Source organism: Ictalurus punctatus, chromosome 23, assembly GCF_001660625.3.
Source record: "Ictalurus punctatus breed USDA103 chromosome 23, Coco_2.0, whole genome shotgun sequence".
NCBI classification, from domain to species: domain Eukaryota; kingdom Metazoa; phylum Chordata; class Actinopteri; order Siluriformes; family Ictaluridae; genus Ictalurus; species Ictalurus punctatus.
The window spans coordinates 19014236-19038914 of record NC_030438.2 but is presented as its reverse complement, the minus strand read 5'-3'; the positions used below and the strand labels follow the sequence as shown (position 1 = coordinate 19038914).

The window sequence follows — 24679 nt, the reverse complement described above, 5'->3', positions numbered from 1 at the left end:
GTTCAGTTCCCTTTTATGGCCACCAGGGGGCGGGGTGGGTTTTCTTTTTCTCAGACGCGCCGCAACAACGAAGAAAAACAACCCAGTCCTCCTGAGCGTTTCAGAAGAAGAAGAAGAAGAAGAAGAGGAGTGTTCAAGGAAGGTGAGAAAATGCATGCCGTTAATGTCGCCTTACTTAAAAACGGAAAATTCCGTTTGATTTTAAAGCTTACAAGATAAAAGCGGTGGAAATGTAGGAATCTACTTTTTCAACCGGAAGTCACAAATTAAAGGAGCAACAATGGAGACAGTTTCATCGTCACTGCAACAATATAATCAAATTAAAGGGAAACTCCACCCTGAGACTCATTAAATATATCTATGCTGAAACATTTCTGTGTTTAGTGATTCTGGTGCTGATTTGTTGGTTGTTGCTGTATTTTCCTTGTTCCCCTGAATAAGTGGTGTTATTCTCCTCTGACGTCAGAGGGTGGATTTTTCCCTAACTGTAGTCCACCGTGTCATTCTGCTTGTTTTCACGAGTCCTCTCTTTAATGTTGTTATGATCTTGTTGCTCTTCATAAATAATTGTAATTCTCCTTCTAAGCCTGTTGTGGCCATCCTCTTGCTCCTGGTTTGCTGATGCTGTCCCATGTCCGTCGCGTCGTCCATTCCTCCTCCTCCTCCTCCTTCGCTCTCTCGTCATCCAGACGTTCATCTCGTCTCATGGAAGCTGGTTCCAATCGGCCGGTCGAGGCCTCCATTCGCACCAAACTGACTGAGGTTCTTGAACCAGAGCACCTGGAGGTGCTGAACGAGAGCCACATGCATGCCGTGCCTCCAGGCTCCGAGTCGCACTTCAGGGTGCTGGTGGTGAGCGCTCGCTTCGAGGGCTTGTCCCTGCTGCAGCGTCACCGCCTGGTCAACGAGACCCTGAGCCACGAGCTGAGGACCAGCGTTCACGCTCTCGCCATCCAGGCCAAGACGCCCCAGCAGTGGAGCAGCGACCCGAGCCTGGCCAAGAGCCCGCCGTGCCTTGGAGGATCCAAACACGACAACACGGTAGCCGGGAAGCTCAAATCGGGACTTGACTGATCTGATCCGGATCGCTTTCCTTCCAGAGAACACTTTGATTGCAATTAATTTAATTTTAATAATAAGTTTTCGAGAGCAGCAGTTAGCTGTTCAGTAGCATTCAAGTGCTGTGATTTGATGCAGTGTGTGTGTGTGTGTGTGTGTCTATGTTTTGTTGGACTTTGATGTCACACTGAATAAAAGTGTATGTCCCTGTGATTGTGCTTAAAAATGTAACAGCTGATTAAAACGTTGGAAACCCCCGCACAAACTCCATTTACAAAGATTCATTTTGTAAAAATCCATAAAATATTGAAAAATATTTGTGTTGGAACATTTATGCATATACATATATCTGTATGTATATATCCCAAATATATCCCATTCCTCGAGAGGTGCCATTGAAATGAGATAATCAATGATATTCACGTCCCCGTCACTGCTTGCTTGCTTATTAATTAATTAATTAATTAATTAATGTTATGGCTGATATGTGTATATGTATTTTATGTACATATATATTATATATATACTCTTTATAAACATTATTTTCTCATGTCACAGGGTTTATTTTTTTGAGTAAGCTACATTCTCATAATGTGCACTGTAAATTATAATAATAATATTCTTGCTTTTTCTTAATTGCAGATAATCTGCTAACTCCAGTACTAACTAGAATATTTTGGCATTAAATCAAAGTTGTCAGTCACAGTTCAGGGTTTTATGGTGGAATACATTTTTGGCAGGCTCTAACCGGAAGTGCTGGACTAATAGCTGAATGATCTCATTGCACTAAACCTTCTGCGTTCTTCTTAATACTGCTCCAGTGTGTCTGGCATTTTACAGTCGGTGTCTCAAAGATGAATGTCAATGAGAATCAGATATGTACAGGAACAACACATGCAAACGCCCTTCAAGTTGCTGTCTCACGGTTCTGACGAACCGGAAATGCGTCATCGCCGCGACTGCAAGTGGCACATTAGCAGACGTGTTAAATAACTTTTATTCTGGGTTTTATGTTTAATATTAGGCTTTGTTTACAGTATTTATTATTTCGGGTCAAAATGTTGTGTTTGCAGTAAGGCTATGGACAGAATTTTTTTTAGAAATCTACTTGCTGGGAGTTTTTCCTCCGCCAGGGGGCGACATGTGTTAACGTTACACACTAATGGAAAAGTGGCTCGAGAGCTGTAACTTCATGAGCTTTACCTTCATGACCAGTGACAAAACGTCACTAATACTGTAGGGGTTTCATGATGTTTCCTTGACAAAGAATTCAGACCATTAGCATTTAAATTTGCTAAATTATCTTGGTACTAGGTACTTTTGGTCCTTGAAGAGTACATTAAGGGTTTATTTAATATATAAAAGATTCTACCCAGAACCCTTTCTGATAGGAAAACAGTGTATATCAAGGGTTCTTTATGTATTCATTGGATGATAGCTTATGAATAAAGTTCCACCTAATGTACTGTTAGGGATAGTTCATTATTTTAGAGAGACTCACTGTCATATATGTGGACATATTGTAATATTTCGTTTTGCTCCAAACATCTGTGTGTGTGTGTGTGAGAGAGAGACAGAGAGAGAGATTAGCATTAAACATATGTTTGTTGAAGGAAGCAATGTTTGATCTAAACTCAGAACTTTTAATCAAAACTCTGTTCTAAAAGTAGAGAGAGTGAAACTGTCGTCTCAGAGCCAGACAGCAACAAGTGGTCTGGCGGCCCGGCTAGAAAAACAGCATTGTGACCATTTTATGGCTCTGTTCGTTAGTGAGAGAGAGAGAGAGAGAGAGAGAGAGAGAGAGAGAGACAGAGAGAGAGAGAGAGAGAGACAGAGAGAGAGAGAGAGAGAGAGAGAGAGAGAGAGAGAGAGAGAGAGATACAGAGCCAGAGCCTGGGGCCTGGGGCCGAGCTGCAGGTCAAAGCAGGGAACCATGAGCACACGCTTCATTCCCCCACAAAAAATGTCTGATTTGTGTATTTGGTGTCCAGGTGCTTCTGGACGCTCCATCTGGGTGACAGAATCCAGAGCTTTAAACACAGGTGGGCTAATTTTACTGCCCCGATGGATCCATGCAGCCGGACGAGGGGTCAGACTGGGGCCGAGGCCGTGCTACAGAACACTCATTCGTTCATTCTCTTATTAGTTAATAAATATATTTACTTATTGATTTGCTCAATTATTTATTTTGTTCGCTATTCATTCACCTACTCATTTATCAGTTCTTTGTTATTCATGTATCCATTCATTTCTATTCACTCATTTATCGATTCAATTATTTTTTAAATGAATCTCCCCGTTTATTTGTTTTTGCTTGCTATTTAATTGTTTACATGTTTATTTACTCACTCATTTGTTCGTTTGTTTATGCACTCCCTCAGTGTGATTTATTGGCTTTATTTGTTTGTTTGTTTGTTTCTTCGCTAATGAATGAATGCATTTATTTACGCCCTGTATTTGCTTTCCTTATTTATTTTATTTTATTTGTTCGATCGTTCCTCTTCAATTCACAACCTTTAAGGGTTTCAATGTAGAACCCTATAAAAAATCTACCTCAAATGGTTCCAAATAGAACCCTTTTTAGCAGGCTAAGAACCCTAAGAGATAGGTAAGGCTAATGAGTGTGCCAAGACAGTTCAGCTGAGGTTCTACATATTAATGATGAAATAATTGTTAAATATTAAAATACTCATTTAGAACCCTTATGGTTCTTTAGTTGTCACGCTGGCAAATGCAAAGCCTTAAAGGTTCTATGTAGAACCTTATAAAAAAGTATCAGAAAGGCTTCCAGGTAGAACCTTTTATTGAATGAATCCTTTAAGAACCCTTTTTACGGCATACGGATAACCTGGGTATGTGTGCGGAACAAACTCTTTATGTTTAGCACCGACGACCTGTCATTCATAAATGAGCTAAACGGAACTCTTACCCTTAACGGGTTCTTTAAGGTCTCTTCGATGGTAATTCCTAAGAGGGTTCTACTTGGAAACCTAATGGGTTAGGGTTCTACATTTCCTACGAGTGTACTGGTGTAGCTCTAGCCTACTTTTTTGTTTTATTAAGAACCCGTTTGTGTGACATCGCGTTCTGTGTTTCCGTTCCTGCGCCGCTGTAAACGAAGTCTTGCCCTGGAGGTTTGAATGAAAAAAGCCGTGTGGATGGGAACCCAGGCACTGGTGCGTCAGAGCGGGCAGAGTGATGGTGCCAGGGCTGGGATCCTGCCCGCTGTGTCGTTCCCGTGAGCGCCCTGATTTACAGGCCGTGCTGCTGGATCTCCCCAAGCATCGCTGACCTCCAGGTTCAGGAGTCAAAAGGTTAGAGACTGGGGAGGAGGGGGGGTTGAAGGGCACCAAATGGCCGTCTGAAAAAAGCCCCTCTAGGGCCCGGGCCGTCTCCACGAAATTGGCGTCTATAACTTTCCTCGGTCACATGTGCTGCATGCGTACTGTGGTAGACCGATGGCTTTAACATTTGCCGCGATCATAAACTCCAAATCAGGACGATTGTGCTCTTAATTGCGAAAGCAGTTTGTTTCTCAGTGCGTCACAAATGGTTCCTGCGTAGGATAGTGGATGGATATCGCGTCGTCCCGTTGTGTTTTTACAAAGCAATCAGTTGAGCCAAACCTGCATGAGATGTGTTCTTTGTGAATGAAATAATTACATTCTCAGGAAAATAACAGCAGAATTCACAGCAGGGGTGAGAGGTGTGTGTGTGTGTGTGTGTGTGTGTGTGTGTGGGGGGGGGGGGTATTCATCAGCATGGGTGTTTATCTGTTTTGTCTTTTTGTAATCAAAGAAAACGATCAGCTTTAAGGTGATGGAAACGGCTCATTAAGTCCTTCAGATTGGGAGGCTTTCTCCTGGCCCGACTGTTCGGCTAACGAACGCGGCTCCTGAATAAGACGCCGTGAGGAGGAAGACAAAGGCGAAAGTGGCCGAGACAATGTCCTCGTGTGGGAGAATTAGTTACACTCAGTAGTCCAAGTATTCAACGCAGAGAGAGGATCAGAGAGGATTAGGAGCAAAGTCCACACAGGTGGATGGTGGAAGAGTCACACGCCACAAACCTGCCTTGTTTAGGATACAGCAGAGTGATGGGGGAGATGTGCATGACTCTCACACACACACTAACACACGGTCTCATACACACTCTCACACACACTCATACACACTCTCACACGCTCTAACACACGGTCTCATACACACTCTCACACACACTCATACACACTCTCACACACACTCTAACACACGGTCTCATACACACTCTCACACACACTCATACACACTCTCACACACGCTCTAACACACGGTCTCATACACACTCTCACACACACTCATACACACTCTCACACACGCTCTAACACACGGTCTCATACACACTCTCATACACACTCATACACACTCTCACACACGGTCTCATACACACTCTCATACACACTCTCACACACGCTCTCATACACACTCTCACACACACTCATACACACTCTCACACACGGTCTCATACACACTCTCACACACACTAACACACGGTCTCATACACACTCTCACACACACTCATACACACTCTCACACACGCTCTAACACACGGTCTCATACACATTCTCACACACACTCATACACACTCTCACACACGCTCTAACACACGGTCTCATACACACTCTCATACACACTCGTACACACTCTCACACACGCTCTCATACACACTCTCACACACACTCATACACACTCTCACACACAGTCTCATACACACTCTCACACACACACTCTCATACACACTCATACACACTCTCACACACACACTCTCATACACGCTCTCACACACGCTCTAACACACGCTCATACACACGGTCGCACACACACTCGCACACACACTCGCACACTCATACACACTCTCGCACACACTCATACACACTCTAGCACACTCATACACACTCTAGCACATGCTCTAACACACGGTCTCATACACACTCTCATACAAACTCATACATGCTTTCACACACACTCATACACACTCTCAAACACACTCATACATACTCTCAAACACACTCATAAACACTCTCATACACACTCATACACACTCTCATACACGGTCTCAGACACACTCTCTCACACACACACTCACACAAACTCTCACACACTCATACAACTGGGAACTAAATACCAAAACCCCATCAGAGTGGCCGGTGAGAAACACGTGTAAAGACTATTTTACAAAACGTATTTCTATTTTTGGACCGCACTTCAAATAAATGAACGCTAATTTATGCTCAATTTGAGTTTATGTTAAATAAAGAGCATCTCAATAATCACTTGTTCACCTGTAAGTCTCCTGTCCTGGCTGAAGGCCTGTGGGTGCAGTCGGCCTGATCCAGGGGTCAAAGGTCACTCCCCAAAAGCTGGACCACAAACCGAGGCTTAATCTCCTCTAGTCCAGATGCATGATCTGCTGAAAAGAGCCCACTTTGGCACAGACAAAAAAAAAAAAATCTATTGTTTGCTCTGTCAGGCCGTGTGATATATTCTATCCTACGCACACGGGACAAAAACGGATCGGCGATTATATAAGCGCCATCGTTCTCCTCCCACGCTGCGTCTGCCGGAGATGCTGCGGACAGCGGGCTGTTTGACCTCACACTCTTCTGGTCTTTGTTCCAGATGCCCCCTGTTTTTCCACCTCGCCCTGAACCCGCCGCTGCTGTGTTCTCTTTCAAAATAAAGCGTCAGGGGCCCTCCAGTTTATTTTCATTAGGCCTTTGAAACGAGGCTTTTGAGAGGGCCGAGGAGAAACCAGAGAACGCCTTAATACGGCGATTAGGAGGCAAATAAAACATTGGCGCTGAAGAAAGACGAGGTCATCTGAGGGTTTACGCCATTTTTACCCTTTAGCTCATGACGTCGTGGTCAGGGATCAAGCGTGCTGCTTGTTAAATTGACTGATTTGGATTAGACCGTCCTTGCTAAGTGGGTTCGGCCTCTATATAGTGAGAGATCGCGTCGTGAGATCCAGCGTGAGAGGTTTCATTTCATACACACAACCTGATACTCGACTAGCTAAATGATTTGGAGTTGAATTTTTCCTCATCACCAAGCTCATCACTGGAGCAGGCTGTCTAGCTAGTGTCTGGTAGAAGACAGATCCTGAGCGCAGGGTGATGCAGTGACCCCTGACTGAGTCTGCACACATGTTGTGTTTGCTAACATGAAGCTCATGTGATTTCACTTAAGCTGTTCGTTTCTTCACATCATCGTCACCGGTGTGTTTCTCCTACTGTCCTAACTCATCTTCTTCCTCGCCGTCTCATACCTTCTGTACAACCCAGGAACTATTTAGAAAGGAGTTTGAAAACGTAGGGATCAAAGAATTCACACAGTGTTCAAGAACTTACCGAAAGACTTCCGAGTGAATACGCTCCTGCGAAATTTGTCCCATTTTTGGAAAATCGGGAGAAGAAATGAAGGCACAGTTTGGATAAAATTCTTATCTTGGACATGTAGCACGATTTTCCTGTGCGTCTCATGTTTCGTATGCGTTTTATTATCGTTACTATTCGTGCGTTAACACGGTTTCAGCCCCGCCCACTCAGCACTCTCGAACCACTTGGCCAAGCCACTCTGTTATACAAAACCAGCTGTTTTAGGAAAATAATCCGCAACATAATGAGGTGACGAAGCGCAGTCACTACCCCTTAAGTTGATTATTTTCCCATAACGGCACATCCTGAAGTGTTTTATTCGTATCCGGGCGCAGCAGTTCACCAATGATGACCAGTTCTAATTTTATTAAAGGGCAACATCGTATTTATTTAAATCCGTTTATAAATATTTCGGTTACGTTTAATGTCATGGGACGTCCGTGAAACAAGTTAGTCACTGTTACCACGTACGTTATAGCGGCTATAGACAGTCGTTCCCTCTCGGAGTTCGACCGTAAGACCCAGCGGCTTGTCGCGTTATCGAGAAACCGCGAAGGAGCGTGAACTTTACCGCTGACTGTTACGAAGCTCTGACGCCTTAATCATCTTAAATAAACACGTTTCTCCTTCGCCCCATCAGCCACCACGCACGTTCTCTACGTGGCGCGTCACGTAGCTGTTACTAGAGAGCGCGTTAACGTAAAGCTGTGAGCTGTATTGCAGTCAGAGCTGCTGGTATAGAAAGTTAATAAAAACCTTCCGACCAATCGGAATGGAGAATTCCGAGTGCTGTGGGATGAAAGCAAAGTCTGAACATCAGCAGTTGTTAAAGTTAACGTGAATGCTGAGAACATCCTTCAAAACCTTCAAGGCCTCAGATGCTGTCATCAGAGCAGTTCTCGTATCCAATGAAACCCTGCTCTACACACACACACACACACACACACACACACACACACAAAAAGAGCTACATCTCGCCTTTTACTTCCCTCCAGGCCTCTGTAGTGCACTTCCTCTCCTGCATTCACATGACAGTAACCAGGCACCACGTCGCTATGCTCCATCGCTCCTGCGGTTCGGATGCCTCTCTCCGTCTCCATTCACACTCCCATCAGGAATCTCTGGGGTCAGGCACGAACTGTTTACTAAACACACCAACAAGCTTTCTCAGAGGCACACGTACACACATCCCACATCGAACACTTCCTTTCTCTCTCTCTCTCTCACACACACACACCTCCCTACTCTCACATCCTCTTTGTTCGAACTCATTTGTGCAGAAAACGTCCTGTATCATGCAGCAGGAATGGATCTTTAACAGTTTACACTTAAGTCGTGAGAACCGAATGCTGACTGCTGTCTTCTGTCCACTCAGAGACAGCAGAGACACCTTTATTACTTACTCAAATCTCACCGAGGCATTGTGGGAAGAAATGCTCATTTAGAGAAGAAAAATATATATACTGAAAGCATGTTGGTATTCCCTGATGGGGAATTTTCTGAGAACTTCATACCAGCGTATTTCTTCAGCTACAGGGTCGGGTCCGATTTGTGGAAAATTCTCACACTGCATGGTTTTTCCCATCTCCCCATCACTTATTTCTTGTTCTTTATGAATGCTTTATGGTGGAAATTCTTTTTAAAAAATAAATAAATAAATAAAAAGTTTTGTTCTTAAAGTCTTAAAATGTTGGTGTACATCTTTAGTCCCATTAAGATAACGTGAAAATAAATGCGGCGTCTTACAGTTTAACCTGAAGACGTTTCGCGGAGCGATTATAATAAAGTGGCGTATATTCTAATATATATTGTAGATTTATATTGTCCTTTATTTGTCTACATTTGTTGTTGTTTTTTTTTTTTTTTTTCATTCTTTGTGCCAGAAGTTCCCTGGGATTTCTAATCCCCCCCCCCCTGAGTTCAGCATGGAAAATAAGATCAGATTTTTGTCTTTTGGTACTAATTTCTCAGTGCTTTCTCTTATTTTGTCACACTTTCCTAACTACTGCACCATTCCTGCTTCAAATTTGAACCTTTTTTAACTCTTTTTTTTTTGCAAGAAACCAAAGCCGTCCCTGAGTCGCCAGCTGAGAGAGAGCGTGCTGCGGAATGACATCTTTCTGCTTTAAGTGCCTTGCTCCAGCACGACCAAGTAGGTCAAGAGAATCGACATGAGGTGAAGAGACTCACGAGAGCGTGAGGAGAAGGTCAACCGTAAAATCCCCCTCACACACACAGCCTGGATCCTCTGTCCTCTCTGACTCAGATCTCTCCTCTCTCTCTCTCTGTGTGTGTGTGTGTCCACTAACCCCTGTCGACGGCATCATCATGGTGGGAACAGAGTGTGAATGTACCTACTGTATTATCTCATAAGAGACCCTCACAATGAGGATGGAAGGTGGGGGGATCCTTATACGCAGAGCGGGGCGTACGGACGAGTCAACCCCGAATGTCAGATGTCAACCGTGTTTGCTTAATTGCTTCACTGGGTGCCGGTTTCACTCAGGACGTGCTGAGTGATGTTTCCGGGGTGGGAAAAGCTGCAAAACTTTGTCGCAATCCATTATGGAACAGTGACAGTTTTGCATCGTGAATGCACGCCGCAAACCTCTACAGCATGGTTTGTCTTTTTTGAATCCTTGAAGTGCCCATGAAGCGCTTCTTAGCTGTGATCGAGGCGTTTCTTTCTGAAACAGGAAGTGATGTCGTGTTGAAGTGCTTGACTGAGTTACACAACAGACGGTAATGTTCGAGATACTCCTCACCCGCGCAGAATCTAAACAAACCTTAGCGAATCTTAGCGAACTAGCTAAATATGGAGAACAATGAAGAGCCTTTTACGGACTCTTACTAACGAAGGCGGCATGACGGTGTATAACGATGGATCTGACGCCGTGACATATTCCATCAGTGAAGAGCCCTGGCTAAAACAAGTGCCTACCCCATTAACACCAACAAACGTATATGGTTCTGGATATACAAAAATATATGGCTGTAAAGAGCATTTAATTGGACAACTGCAAATCCTTCCTTCGTTATGAATCCCTAAACGTTCGATCATTTTCCTATAAGTGACAATCTATAAAAAGTTGAAACAAGAATATCTCCAAAACTGCTTTTTAAAGACGCACACACACATATATACATATATATATATATATATATATATATATATATATATATATATATATATATATATATATATATATATATATATATATATATATAAAAAAAGCTCTGAAGCACCAGTTTTGATCTGATGGGCAGGTTAATGTATTAAAATTTGCCTAACACACAGTCATGAAGTTATTTCATTTACGTGATACTATATTCGGGAGCGAATTCCTCTCTTTGCTGGACACATAAAAAACGAACGTGACTACCGGCGAAAGATAAGCTAAAGCTAAAATTCCTCCCCTTTAGCAAAATGTACTAATGTGCTAAATGTTCTTTCCTCAGAAGTGCTGATTCTACTTAAGCTGTCACTTTTTATATTGATGTTTTCCTGGTATATAAGAGTCGAAGGGTTTTTCATGTCCGGGCGGGTGAAGGATCCAGAGGATGAGCCAGGATAGGGTGATATCCGCTAACTAACTTACAGCGCAATGATGCTGAGGTAAACTCATCCCGAAATGTAGCTAGCTAACAGAACTACAAGGCAGCCTGACAGGCAGACGATGCTCGTTGAAGTGACATGTAGCGAAGTATATCAGTGAAGTCGATTATCGGTATAACTAAACGCGGATCTTTTTAATGAAGCACGGATTCGATAACCTCAGTGTCCGCTCCTCAAAATAGCAGCCATGTCACATGACAGGAATTTATTTATTTATTTATTTTTGAGTTTTCAGTGCGAGGACGTGAAAAAGAAAAACTTCCAGGACGTAACGACAAAGTCATTTACTGTAAGGGAGCTGTCACTTCGAACGGCAGCACATGAGCCAGCATTTTTTTTTTTGGTTTTGTTTTTGAGGCGAAGAAAAGAGGGCGTGAAAAGAGGGAGTCGGAGAAAGATGGTGGGTAGAAGCTGCTCCTCCTTTAACTCTGGAGAAAGAGGATGAAACCTGTCATTAGGAAGGTTAAATGAAGAAAGCCCTCAGTAGGGTGGCTATTGTCGGAGGACAGAGAGGAGGGCCAGCTCTTTAAGGCCTTAAATAACATGGCCTGGTGCATTGTCCTGGGCTGAAAAGGCAGAGGTGAAAGGGGGGTGGGGGGGTGGCTGAAACAGCAGTCAGCAGCGGGGATGGGTGCTGGCAGGGGATCTAGGATCCTTTTGGGCTTTTTTTTTTTTTTTTTTGTTTAATTTCATTTTCATCTCTTGTTGTTCCTTCTTTCTCGACAGCTCATCCAGAACCGGTTTTAGAAACTCTCTGAGACGTGCCATCCTGGGGGGAAAAAAATCAGCTCTCTTGTCCTTAAAAAGGAGTGAATTCACTTGTTCCACGTTTAAGCCTCTCCTCAAGGCATGAAGCTCTGCACTTCAACCATCCCATTGTTTAAGGATAATGTGACAATTCGAGAGGATATAAAGGTCATCTCATTATGACAAAAAATAGTAATAATAATAAAAAATAGATATATACGTATGTAATAATAGTCTTATTTTAGAAAATGTTCATGCCTCTAAGAAAAATTTTTTAAAAAAAATCACCAGTAGTAGATACTACAGACGTGAATAGGCTCTTGGTTAGTATGCATTACTAGCTTTGTTCTTTGAATAATTACTTGACGGATTACAGGCCGACTTTCACTCGGTGACTGCTGATAACAGCGTGATGAATTCCCGCCATGAGGTTTGTATTTGTGGGTGTCAGGTTTAGGAGGAAAAAACAAATATGCACCGAATTTCCACTGGAATGTAATAGAAATGCTTGCGTGCATATCAACCAAAAAAAAAAACAAAAAAAAAAACAACCCAACGACCTCGTGTGTATGTGATAAAAAAATATATACAGATTCGACCCCCAGTGCAAATCAGGTTTATTGTCAGAATGTACCGACTTTCAGCTGGTTGCAGTGAACAAATCAAACAAAAGCAATTGAAACCGTTCAACACGACGGTGCTTTCCCCAAATTCAACTGGAAATGCAACTTATAATGACTTCTAGAGTCTTAAAATTGTTCAACCCCCTGAATTGAATCCCTCACAACAGCACAAATATGCAAAACAGGGTTGTCTCAAGCACACCTGATGCAAATAATCAAGGGTTTCATTAGTTGCACCAGGTGTGCTTGAGCTGGAACACGTGAAATACCTGAACTGACTCGGGGCACAAAATTGATGAAATACCTGAACTTGCTAGGGGCAGAAAAGTGGTGAAATACCTGCACGGGGCAGAGAAAGGAAGCCATCAACGGCGAAAAAAAAAAATTGTCGATGAATTGCTGTGGTATAAGAGGAATGACGCACTTCAGGATGTGCTGTTCTAGGAAAACAATCAACTTTAGGTGGTATCAGTAGCTCTGCTTCATCACACCACACCACCGTTGATTGTTTTCTCCGAACAGCACAACATGGTGTGTGTCAATCTCGACTTTACATGCAGCCATATCGTCCATTGACTTTTTATTAATCTCATCAAACTTAAGCTATACATGTTCATCCTAAACATAACATCCTTCCAATTAGATGTTTTAAAGAAAACTGAACGTGTGAGAACAGCAGGATTTTTTTTTGTGTATGTGTGTGTGTGTGTGTGTGTGTGTGGAGGGCATTGATCAGGTTAAACCACCTGTTAGTGTTTAACTCACCTTGTGTCCACTTTTCACTTCGTTCACCGTGTCTGAATATTAACTCCAGACGGGGGGACGTGTCTGCACCGTAGATGTCGGTCTAGCTCACGTAGCATGAAATTGTGTGATCAAACTCTATATGAGAACACGGTTTATCTATATAAATTCTTTACTAGGACCCTGAGGGTGTGGAGAGGTTGCGTATCTATCGCCGAGCGGTTTCGATCACAGCACGCTTTATAGAAGACTCAGCTGGCAAAGGGATGTGGAACAAAGTACTAAAGGAAGGGTGCCAATAATTGTGACATAGTAGTGTTGCTGTGAAATGACAGACAAGGGGTTTAATTTATTTATTTTTTTTTTAAGTACAAATTTACTTGAATTAATGCTTAGATTTCTTACTGCAAAAAAAAAATTATAATAAAACTCACAAGTTAAAACGTCTTGAATATTGGCACACGTATTAAATATTTCCTATTACGAGATTATTAGAAATCGAATATAAGATTTTCCAGCCTGTTTTTAATGTGCTATTGCATATTTCAAGCTTTAAATATTCTTTTCAAAAGGCAGATCATTTTTCGTACTGGAAATAAACGCTTCAAATTAGAGACAACGTCCAGGAAGAGGTTTATTAATCTTCGATTTGGTTCACTGTAATCGTGTAATAGATAATACAAGATATATTGAACTATATTCGAGATATTTTCCTTTGCTCAGATTATATCCTCATATCCTAACTATAAATGTGACCTTTGCATATTGGGAAATGCTCCTCAGCGAGATGTTAATGCAACGCCGCGTTTGACGTCCTCGGAATTGCGAAACGTTACGTTAACCTGCTTTTCAGCGTTTTCCAAATAAAATGCGAAAGGTCGAGAAAAGGTCTCCTAATCTGTCTCTGCTGGGAATCTCACAGGCTCACATGGGTTTGTGACAACTTAACACTCTCCAGCTCTACCTGAATAGGCCATAAACCTATTTGGACAATTAGTGACTCTGTTAGAGGGCTTTCGCTCGGCGCTGGCACTCTAACGGTTCGAGGAGCATAATAAAGTGCGGGCTGAGTCAGATCCCCATCACCAAGGACCCGTGGGTGTAAATAAAAGAAGCTTAAGTCATCAAAAGCTCATTCTGAAGTCGTGCAGATACAGCAGTTTCAATGTGTGGAACTGAATAATAATAATAAAAAACGAGAGAGAGAGCAGGTATTGTGTCCTTCTGGTGTTTATCATTAATGGGAGTCTTTAGTAGATGAATAACCGGATGACAAATTGAGGACGAAGTCAGCGTTACACAGACCTTGTTAATGAGTACGGGGACAAAAATGCAAAATGGACGAAAGACTTTCTGGTTATCATACTACTACGTCCGTCGGCCGGTTAAAGCTGTATCCGACGGCCTTGTTTAAAAGAACAGCGACTAGCAGGCGTTTAAATAGAGGACGGCCGTGCAGAGGGAGGCTAATCACTTTCCTCACTGCCTTCTCACGAGCTAGAGTGAAAGATCACAGCGTTAGCAGCAGGGCTAGCCCGCCGTGGCTCACTGCTCCACCCACTCCTATTCAACAGCTCCTAGGGTGGCTGTTTTGGGCTGCTGCACCATTGATGCGGTGATGGATGGCTTCATAAAGCTGCCCTTCTCTATGAAGGAATGCCATGGTCCTCTCCCTCCAGGCGGGAGGCAGATGCAAAGGCTTCCCCTTTCCACAGTTCTTTCCCAGGATTCCCCTGGGAGGGTGTCAGGCAAGAACCTGATGCTCTTATTGTTAGGAGACATGGACTCAGGCGGTCTCATCTCACCTCCACACCCACACAGCAATCGGGTTAGGCCAATTTGACAATGCGTGTGTCCAACCAGCCGCAGGTACATTAGACTGCGCGTGCTTCAGTGTAGAGGCCATGTGTGTTTTCCTGGCACTAACCAAGATTGCAGGTCATTTCTCTCTCTGCCCCGAGGCTGCAGGAGCGACGGCTCACCGCCGTTCGACTCAGACACTCCATTCAGACCGCGGCTCCGTTAACACGGGCGTAGAAATCGGCTTTATTGAATCGGACACGGTCAGGGTTTTAGGGAAAAGGATCATGGGGGCCTTTCTCTCACTGATTTGCCACAGTTTAGAATCCACCACTCTGCGGTACCTGGCTTGAAAGGACACCCCTAAACAACAAAAATAAGTCAAACCATATGGTGGTCCCTGCTTCTGCTCAAAAATTCTTTTTTTTTTTAAAAAAAAAAAAAAAAAAGAACTTCTGCAAGAGAGCGCTTGTGGTATTGGAGTGATAAAAAAATATTTTACAGATGCCAAAATCCAGCTGGAAGACACTAGAAGGTCCTGACCGTAATAATTCCAAGCGATACAGGGAGAAGCCACAAAAAGGAAAAAAAACAGGCCACCACGACGCAATGACGCAGTATATCAAGTTGCCTGACACTTCCTCAACAGTCATTGTGTTGTCGAGTACATGAATGGAATTAAAAACGCAGCGCGCTGCGGTTAAGCAGGAACTTCTCCGAGCCTGTACAACAGGCCTTTTCAGGCCGCCCGAACACATATAACATTGTAATCTTGCAATCAAAGAAGAAAATGACAGAGTGGCCAGCATGCACTGGCAGTAATAGTCCAATGGTTCATAAAGCGTTTTAAGGGGCTTTTAAGTTGCGCTGGGCAGCGGGGTAGCTGAATAGAAAGCAAAAGGGGGGGACAATGATTTTAAAGTGCTCCCTTGATGTCACAGACTATTACCCAGATATTATGAGTAATTATGCCGTGTGAGTCTCACAGGAACCAGGGTGTACATGGGTAGAAGCGGTCCAGAGAGAGTTTGGGTGTGGGTGCGTAGGAGGGAGGGTTCACAAGAACAGGAGATTTTTTGTGTTAGAGAAAGAGAGGCTCGGACACTTCATCTTCTCTTCTCTGTGCTGCCAAAAAGGCCAGAGGTCAAATGTCAGGGCGATTGAAGAATTCCAAGCTGCATGCCGACAGATCAGATTTCGGCAACGGGGGAGGGGAAGGATTTGCCCTAAAGGGATAGGTGCCTGTATATGTGTGAGCTTGTCCCAACAGCTTTTTTGTTTAAGGTATCTCCGTGATCTGGAGACTTCTGAGGTTTCACTCGAAAGTTGCGAAAGGTCTTTTCACAAGACAAAAAAAGTTACTTTGGCTCAAACGCAAGTTAGTTAGTACAATGCGGAAAATAAAAATAAATGTCGGGTTGGATATCGAGCGATGACGTATGTATGATAAAATCTACACCTAGGATTTTCTTTTTTATCGCAAACTCGCAACTCTCGAGAACAATCACCATGCTCTATTCGTTCTCTGTGTACGAGAGTCGGATTTTTTGTTTGTTTATTTGTTTGCTTGTTTGTTTTTAATCACATTATCAAGTTAATCTCTATGAGCGTCTGAGGTAAATATTTTTATTTATTTATTTATTTTTTTTAACATGGCGTAGCTACGATCCCAAAGTTGTGTGGAACCTGAGCCCATGACTTCATATGTCGTGGAACATCATATTAATATGTAGCTCTCAGTTTATAAATTTATGGAACGTGACATTGGCTAATGGTATACTCCATGTTGGTCCCAGTGACTCCCGTATGTCATGCATCATTCCAAGATAGAAGTAGAGTGAAATATTATCAGTCATCTCTATGATTCGGTTCTTGTGGTCACAGTGGTCTAATTTTTCTACTGGAAAGTCTCACTCATTTGAACAGTTACACACATTTAACAATAACTGCTACAAGTTAAGTATTTGTTGCCACGAAATACATTCTAGTCAGACTTGTTATAAACCGTGGAAGTGACCTTTAGTGTGTAAATGTCCTGCAGTTTCTCCTAAATATGACCGGTGTTAAAGCGTTAATAGGATTAAGTCTGCTACATATCCGTTGTGAAGAAATAAGGAATAAGTTGACATGTTTCAGACCTGCGTGTTCCAATGCGCACTGTATGTTTTGACGAAAGCAGGACTGCACTTCAGTGGCAGGAAACCCTGAAGCTGAACTCCAGAAGAATTATAATGAGTGATGGTGGTTTTATAGGATTTCACACTAAATTAGCTGAATGAAAAGCTACATGCCCTACACCTCCCCCTGTTTTAACCTTAACTGTTTGTTACTTTTTTAATTTTTTTTTTTATGTCAGATGCTTTGATTAATTTTAATGGAATGGTTCATTAAAAAAAAAAAAAAAAACTTTTATGGAAACATGCCGGTTTCCCATTCTAGGCTAGGTTCTACCTGGGTCTTGCTAACGATATCAGTACAATTTCATTACATTGTTATGTTAAATACTTTTTAAAAAAACATTTTTTTTTACATTGAACTCATGGGTTAAGACGCATTGTTCAGACATTAATCCTTGGGGAAAAGAGCATTAGTACATCCTGACTATAATAAAAGGTTACTATTCTTGACTTGCACCCAAATGATCTGCGATTCCTCTACATTCAGACTTAATACCTTACTCAGCCAGTGCCTCTCTCTCTCTCTCTCTCTCTCTCTCACACACACACACACACACACACACACACGCATGCATTCACACTGTCAGACATGTACTGCCAGTGTGCAGTCCGTATAATGAGCCGTTTTACAGTATTGCGTCTTTAGCTTCTTTCATTGGCCATCTGCTCTTTACATGGCTACGGGTCATTAAAGACTAACTGTTGACGAATCCTTGGCCTCTCACCAAAATCCGCCAAGTTTTGAGCTCACTAACTAACAGGACACTTTGTGGAAGTGCAAGGCTTTGATGCTGGTCTATTTAACAACACGTTCTTTCCATGATTGGGGTGAGAATTGGCCAGCATGGTTCCAGGAGGGAAGTGTAAATCATGGATTAGCCGGGCTAATGGCCTCTTGCTTGTCATTGATGTTAATTGGTGTTAATTAGGGCTTCCAATACACTGTATTTTTCACTGTTTGTTTCACGGTGGACCTTTCATACAGGTCACACTACTTAGCACCAAAGCTACATCAGTGGCGGATCGTCATCTGACAGCGTCCCTCTGTTTGCACTCCTCTCATTGTCAGAGGCAATTCGCTCTCGCCACACTGACTTCCATTCGACAGGTTTGATCTTCACAAGCATTCAAGGGGTCACCTTTTAGTCTTTGTTTTTGGGCTTAGATCCCAACCCCCCCCTGAACCCATTGTACCCATCATCTCTGTTTGTGTTTCTCCTCAGCTGGGTTGCATCGTTTGCTCAAAATCTTGTGCTTCGTAACACGGTGTTTTGTCAGTTTGGTTAACCCCTTCGCCTTCTCCACTGACTTGGTGCTTCCTTTGATGCTATTTTGCGGCACTCACACGAGCAGCTTCACAATGCAGAGTACGATGGATTGCTAAACAGGTACCAGTGTGTGTTTTGCTTGTGTAAGGGAATGCAAGCCATATTTGTTGAGTCGCAATTGCTTGCAGCAGCTCGACAAGGCCTGCTTAGTGGGAAAGGAGGCCCTAGTTTGGTGGATTTCTCTGGCCAACACCTGGTATCACTTTATTAACCCCTCGTCCGTCGCGACCCCTGAACACACGGGAATGGCGGGGCCATCGGGTCGGCCCCCGTGGACGTCAGGGCTGCCTTTGAAGGGGAAAATGATGCCCCACATTGGAGCCTCCATGATGACTTTACCAGTACCATGACCTATCTGACCTCTTCCCCCCTCGCCTCTCCCACAGCTGCTGGCCCCCACCAGCCGCCACAGTACAGAGAGCGAGAGAAAGACTGAGAGAACATTGGAAAGAGCATTGGAATGGGGGAGAACGCCAAAAGGTCAACCGGTGGTCAGAAGATTTTTATTGGGATTGAGAGGGAGCAGGAGCAAGGGAGGGAGAATACGTTAGAGACCACCGTCTGAGAATTTAACTGCAGGGAATTTAGCTTCGCCCTTTCGCTCACCACGTTAAGTCCAGATCAGTTCAACCCTGAAGCACAGGGAAGCATCAGAATTTGGCGTCATCCCTTCATCCGATCCCTGGTGTCACAAACACGCCTAGCCTCATACTAGTCCTGTAACCGTTTGTCGTTTCACTGCTTTTGGTTATTCTGTGTTGATTTATTTACACAAGCCACAGTTATGTCTCAGTAATGCTCTTCTGGTCTTCAATCACAGTTCTCATAATATTATTAGTAGATAAACTTGACCCAGAAAGAATCCCACATCTCAGATCCCAGAGATAAGTATTAAAAATCATTCTTCCCTATTGTATTCGCGTTCTAACTCCGTTTCCTGTTCTTGGCCTTGTTATCTCCTGGTGCATACAGGGATGACATTAGCCAAGCCACGTTCCTCAAGATGTATCGGTGCTACGTGTTAGCGACGGTCCAGTCCTTGCTGCGCTTCCAATAGTGAGGAAAACACAAGGTTATCAGCAGACCTGACCCTCTGTGTTGCGACTGTTCACCACCGCTATAATGCCACGGTCACAAGGCTTCACCACTCTAGCAGACCTGCTGGAGAAATTTACAGCCCGATCGCATGACTGAAGTCCGCGGGTAAAAATGCCATAAACACTGCATTATGGTGAAGGAGGAGGGGGACAAAGCAAATCTGTTACAGCCCAGTATTCTTCCTTGTTAAGCTCATTGGTCACAGTCATCTCGCCTTATGATTTACAATGGTATGTTTTTGCTCTTGCGGCCCGCTCGTGGTTTCAAACGTTTCGAGTTTGCGCAAGGAAACGTGAACGCGTTTTAAGCACATGTGCTGTCTACTGAGAGAGAGAGAGAGAGAAAAGAGAAGCTCTCAGTGACAAGTGAAACTTTTCACAACTCTGTGGGAACCGTCACCCATCAGTCTAACTAATGATTTCAACATGTGACTTAAAGATCTTACTTAACAAAAGTAATAACCTCCACATTTATCTCTCTTCTTTCTTTCACTCACTCTTAGCTGTCTCTGTAGGCAGCTTTTTATGGAGCTGACATTCCTGGCTTGGCTGAAACAGAAGCTCTTGTTTAGGAGCCACCCTCCCATCCAAAGCCCCTTTTTTATCATCTTCCTAGTTTTGGAGCCTGGGAGCAAAGGTCAAGACCCCCTCCAGCTTCAGAGACATGTTAGGTCATGCTAGCCACATGCTGTACTGCTCCCTGTTTAGTCCTGAAAACGCCCCGAGTCCACGCCTTTACCAGAGCTATCAGTGCATGCATTTACAACAACACGTTAAGAGCGCTTTCCTGTCACCGGGGTGAGTGAAACTCACGCGTTTTTAATCCGAATGCTTAAACGATCGCATCTTCCCTTGAGAACGTGTCATTTTGCCACGCACGGCCGTGTTTAAACGTTCGACGGACGTGTCTGAGAGTACGTTTACGAATCAGGGGTTCACATTCGTGCACTCATTCTACTATGGTAGCGTTTCTGTATGAACGTTGTTACGTTTTCTGTCTTCATGTAGCGTTTACGGAAGGAGTCTCTAGTGTCAGCACTTTGTAACAGTCGGTATGATCACGGCAGAGGAGTCGACGCGTTCTGCTTTCTCCGTAACGGGACAGGTTGCATATTTTCTGTCATTAACTTCAAGAGGAAGAGAAAAGGAGAGGCTGGAAAAGGAAAGACTGTTTATAGCTGCTATAACATACGTGACAGGAACTAACCAGACGTTCCACAACATTAAATGCACCTATAAATGGATAAAAAGCATGACAAGAAGGTGGGCTGTGGTATTAGAGGAATAAAAAACGAATTCTTTTTTAAACTACAGGCCAAAATGACGTTTCATAGCCCTAAAGTTTAAAATGTATAATAATACAATAATCATACGGTTTTTGTATTATTGTTATTTAAGCACCTACTATGAATATATGCCCAGAGACATACTGAGTGAACGGTGGCCATGTTGTTTAGGTCATTAGGCCCTTTGCCATTGCTCTAGCTGAATCAGCATCAGCGTCATATCCACTCCTGTTGATGATATATTACAGATTTGGATGCATAAACAGGAATTTAAAAAAAAAAAAAAAATGAAGGGAAGCCTCCTAACCCTAACGCAAGACCCCTCTGAATACACAAACAAATAACTAAATAAATCTGGAGGTTTCTGGCTTGAGGTTAGCAACTCTACAGGAGGTCAGTACAGGAACAGATAAATCTCAGTTAAAGACGCCATGATTCTCAGTGTTTAACCTCTTAATCAACCCCAGTTGAACAAAGGAAGGAGCACACGCTAAAATTGCCGAGGCGCGGTACGCCGTTGAAATACACACTGTGGACTTTCATTCAGAACTTCGCTTCTGTAATTTAAGCTACATTCATGGCCTTCATAAGATCCTAATTATACCAGAGTGGAACATTTCTGCCTATTGAAACAGACATCCGTTACAGCTGATAGAGTAAAGCGCAGGACTGTTGAGGTTATATAGCGTGTGATTGTTGCTTTTGTAGCTTAAACCCGATCTGTAGTGGATGCAAGTCCTGGAAGAAATTAGCTACGTTTTTGTGATGTGTACGGCGTAGCCTTATTGCATTACGACACAATTCAAAACTTATTTACATTATGTATATAGTTTTGAGCCGCCCCCAACCCCCCCCCCCCCCCCCACAGTAATGCAGTTAAAATTGTATTTTTTTTCTTTCTTTCTAACTATAAAGCCGTCACAAAAAAGCAGAAAATGAACTGATAACATTTTGCGATGGGTGCATGATGGTACCAGATGGTGAAGAAAGAATAAGCTGACACAAACACCCACACAGACAGCGATTAGCTGGTATTAACCACAACAGCAGCAGACTCGGCAAATTAAAAGACGCATTTATTGTTTATTCCCACATATATTCTTATCGAGCTCGAGCTCATGCTGGCTAGCAAAAAGGCTTCAAAATGGTTTCTTCCAACTTTGTTTCGTTTTTTGTGTTTTGATTTGTTGTTTTGTATTAATATTATTGCTATTAGAACGTTCGAATACATCCATTTTCCACTGAGAGATGAAGAGAAATGTGCACTGAGCTAGCTATTTTAGTGCATCGTCATTAACTTCGATCTGTTAGAAGCAACAGGTCCAGAAGGACAAAGTTTGTGTCACAATGGTTTTGCCTAACTCTTCCTTCTGGATCACGTGTATCAGGAGAGCGAGCCGTGACTCGTGTGTCATGTGGTGTCAAAGGCTCCATAAATTATCCAGAAAACCAGTGGCCTTTGCATTTCCTAGGCGGTTCTGTGTGTCCGCGTTTACTCCCTGACCCCGTTCTTAGCATCAGCGTGCCAGTTGCTCCGTGGTCGTCCGTCACCCTGCAGGTACTGACCGCGCTTCCCGATGCATCCATCATCACGCCACCGACCTCGGCCCGAGACGCACTTCCGATCCACCAGGATGATGACATTCGAATTAGAAAACATTTCATCTTTCTTGTTCTGGAAGATTACGTGACTAATCCGACTCCTTTTTTATGTTCGTTTTGAACTACACTTACACGTAGGGCATTATAACTGTTTAAACCGCAGCGTTGTTGAATTCTTAATCCTTATTGGCCAGGACGTGTTGATTAGTTTTCTGTAACAGCAGCTCTGACCGTTTAATATAATATTAATAGGTTTATATTCATATCAACACACTCGTATGTAATATCTCATGGTTTCTATAGTAACCGCTCGTTCACACGGACGTATATATGTACTCAAGTATGGCAATGAAATGGTGACGTTTTCTGTAAGGAGATGTTTCAGATGTAAAGCTGTAACTTTAACGTGGGTTAAAGTCTTCAGGACAGAGGAGTTTAGGATTTGTGGTTTCTCTGGAACAGAACTTGCTGGTGAGGGATTTAATGTTTATAGCTGCCATAGCGTAAGCGATTACAGGAACGGACACGTTTCTCGGACGTTCCGCAACGTTAAGCGTAACAATACGTGTATAAAATTGTTTAATAAATGAAAAATGTTATTGTTGGAAAATTGCTGCAGCACGAGAGGAATAAAAGAGGAAAACTTTCGGCTTTGGGTTGATCCCGCCTCCCCGTCAATCATTATTTTAATATATTACATGTCAGGAGAAAATCGATCAGAATTTATTTTTGACTTTCTTAGCAGCTTGCACTGTATAGAGTTACACTTAATCACTGGCCTCGGACGAAATAATGCCCTCAGTCAGTATGAGCACAGCCTGCGGAACGACCTAATAGCAAGTCAAGGGGCTAATTGGACAACAGGTAGGGTTACATGTGACAACAATTAAGCCAAGCTAAAGGCCAACAATATAGCCTCTGGCACTAAAAGCTCGGCGCTCAACAGGGGTAGTCGTAAAGTGACATTTTTTTCCTTCTCCAACTCTTTAACTTTGGCCTGTATGTTCCACACACACATCATTTGGTTATTTATTTTCCTTCATTTATGGAGAATTAGCTCTCTGTCCTGCTTCGATTTGTAAATTGCCATCTCGTGACAATTGTAATAAATACATTCTGACATTTTCGAGAATTTACCACGTCCACTAAAAGAGCATTGAATGTATTGAGGGAAGAAATTTTTTTAAAAATTATTATTTATTTATTTATTTGCAGAAAGCAGGCCAAAGAACGTGGTTCCCGGAGCGTTCCTCTGTGATTTACACTGTCAAAAAACAAATTGTTCTCCGGTCACGTAGTTAGCAGAATTTTTCGCAGCATAAATTTCAGAGGATTAAACTTATCGATCGGTTGAAATTAGCGGCTATATTAATCACTTTGCCTCTAATGACGTCGCGTGAGGTTTTTTGCTGACACGATAATTGTATAATAGCCTCTTATTTAAGCTTGCCTAAATGCATAGCGATTATATTTAAGTCCCACTTCTCAGTTTATGAACATTTGCCGTTCCTGTTTAGATGAAGTGAACAAACGCCGCGTAGGATGTTTTACCGGAAAGCACAGAATTTCTGTAAAAGTAAAACTCTGGTCTGGGTCATTTCAAAAATAAACGTCGCGTTAAAATGCTTCCGAAAACAGAATGCTAATAGAAAGCCGAGCAATGTTTCACTCGGTAGGCCTGCTATCGTTTTAGGTGAAAAACTCAAGGCGATATATGGATAATAATTACATTTTTTGTTTCCAAACTGATCCCAGATTTCTGGAGGAGAATAGGCTGTATATTTTCAGCTGATTGTTTATTAGTTTGAACCTTAGCTTCATTAACAGGCCTGATACTCTTAACAGCGAGCCTTTTGTTGACTGAAGAAGCGTCATAACGTCTGTAAACTTACTGACAAAACCAGCAAGAGGGGTTTGGACTCCTGTCAGGCTCCAGTCTCCCAGGGTGAAAGAAAGGTTTATTCACCTCCGTTTGGTCAAAGCAGAGCCTGCGTTACACAAACAAGTGCTTTTGGCAGCAGGAGATCACCATTTCACCTAAAAAAGAAAAGAAAAAAGAGAATAAATGAGGGGGAGGTTGTGTGTGTGTGTGTGTGTGTGTGTGTGTGTGTGTGTGTGTGTGTGTGTGTGTGTGATTAAAACAAGTCCTACACAATCAGATGAGGATTTGACTTATATTATTATA

General features: G+C 42.8%; 1 protein-coding gene across 1 annotated transcript; it reads left to right on the top strand.

Moving 5' to 3' along the window:
- bola1 (bolA family member 1) lies at positions 1 to 1375 on the top strand. Its single transcript, XM_017452803.3, has 2 exons — positions 1 to 142; positions 587 to 1375. The coding sequence occupies exons 1-2, from the start codon at positions 16 to 18 to the stop codon at positions 1072 to 1074; spliced, it is 615 nt and encodes a 204-aa protein (XP_017308292.1). The 5' UTR covers positions 1 to 15; the 3' UTR covers positions 1075 to 1375.
- Positions 1376 to 24679: the final 23304 nt, after the last annotated feature.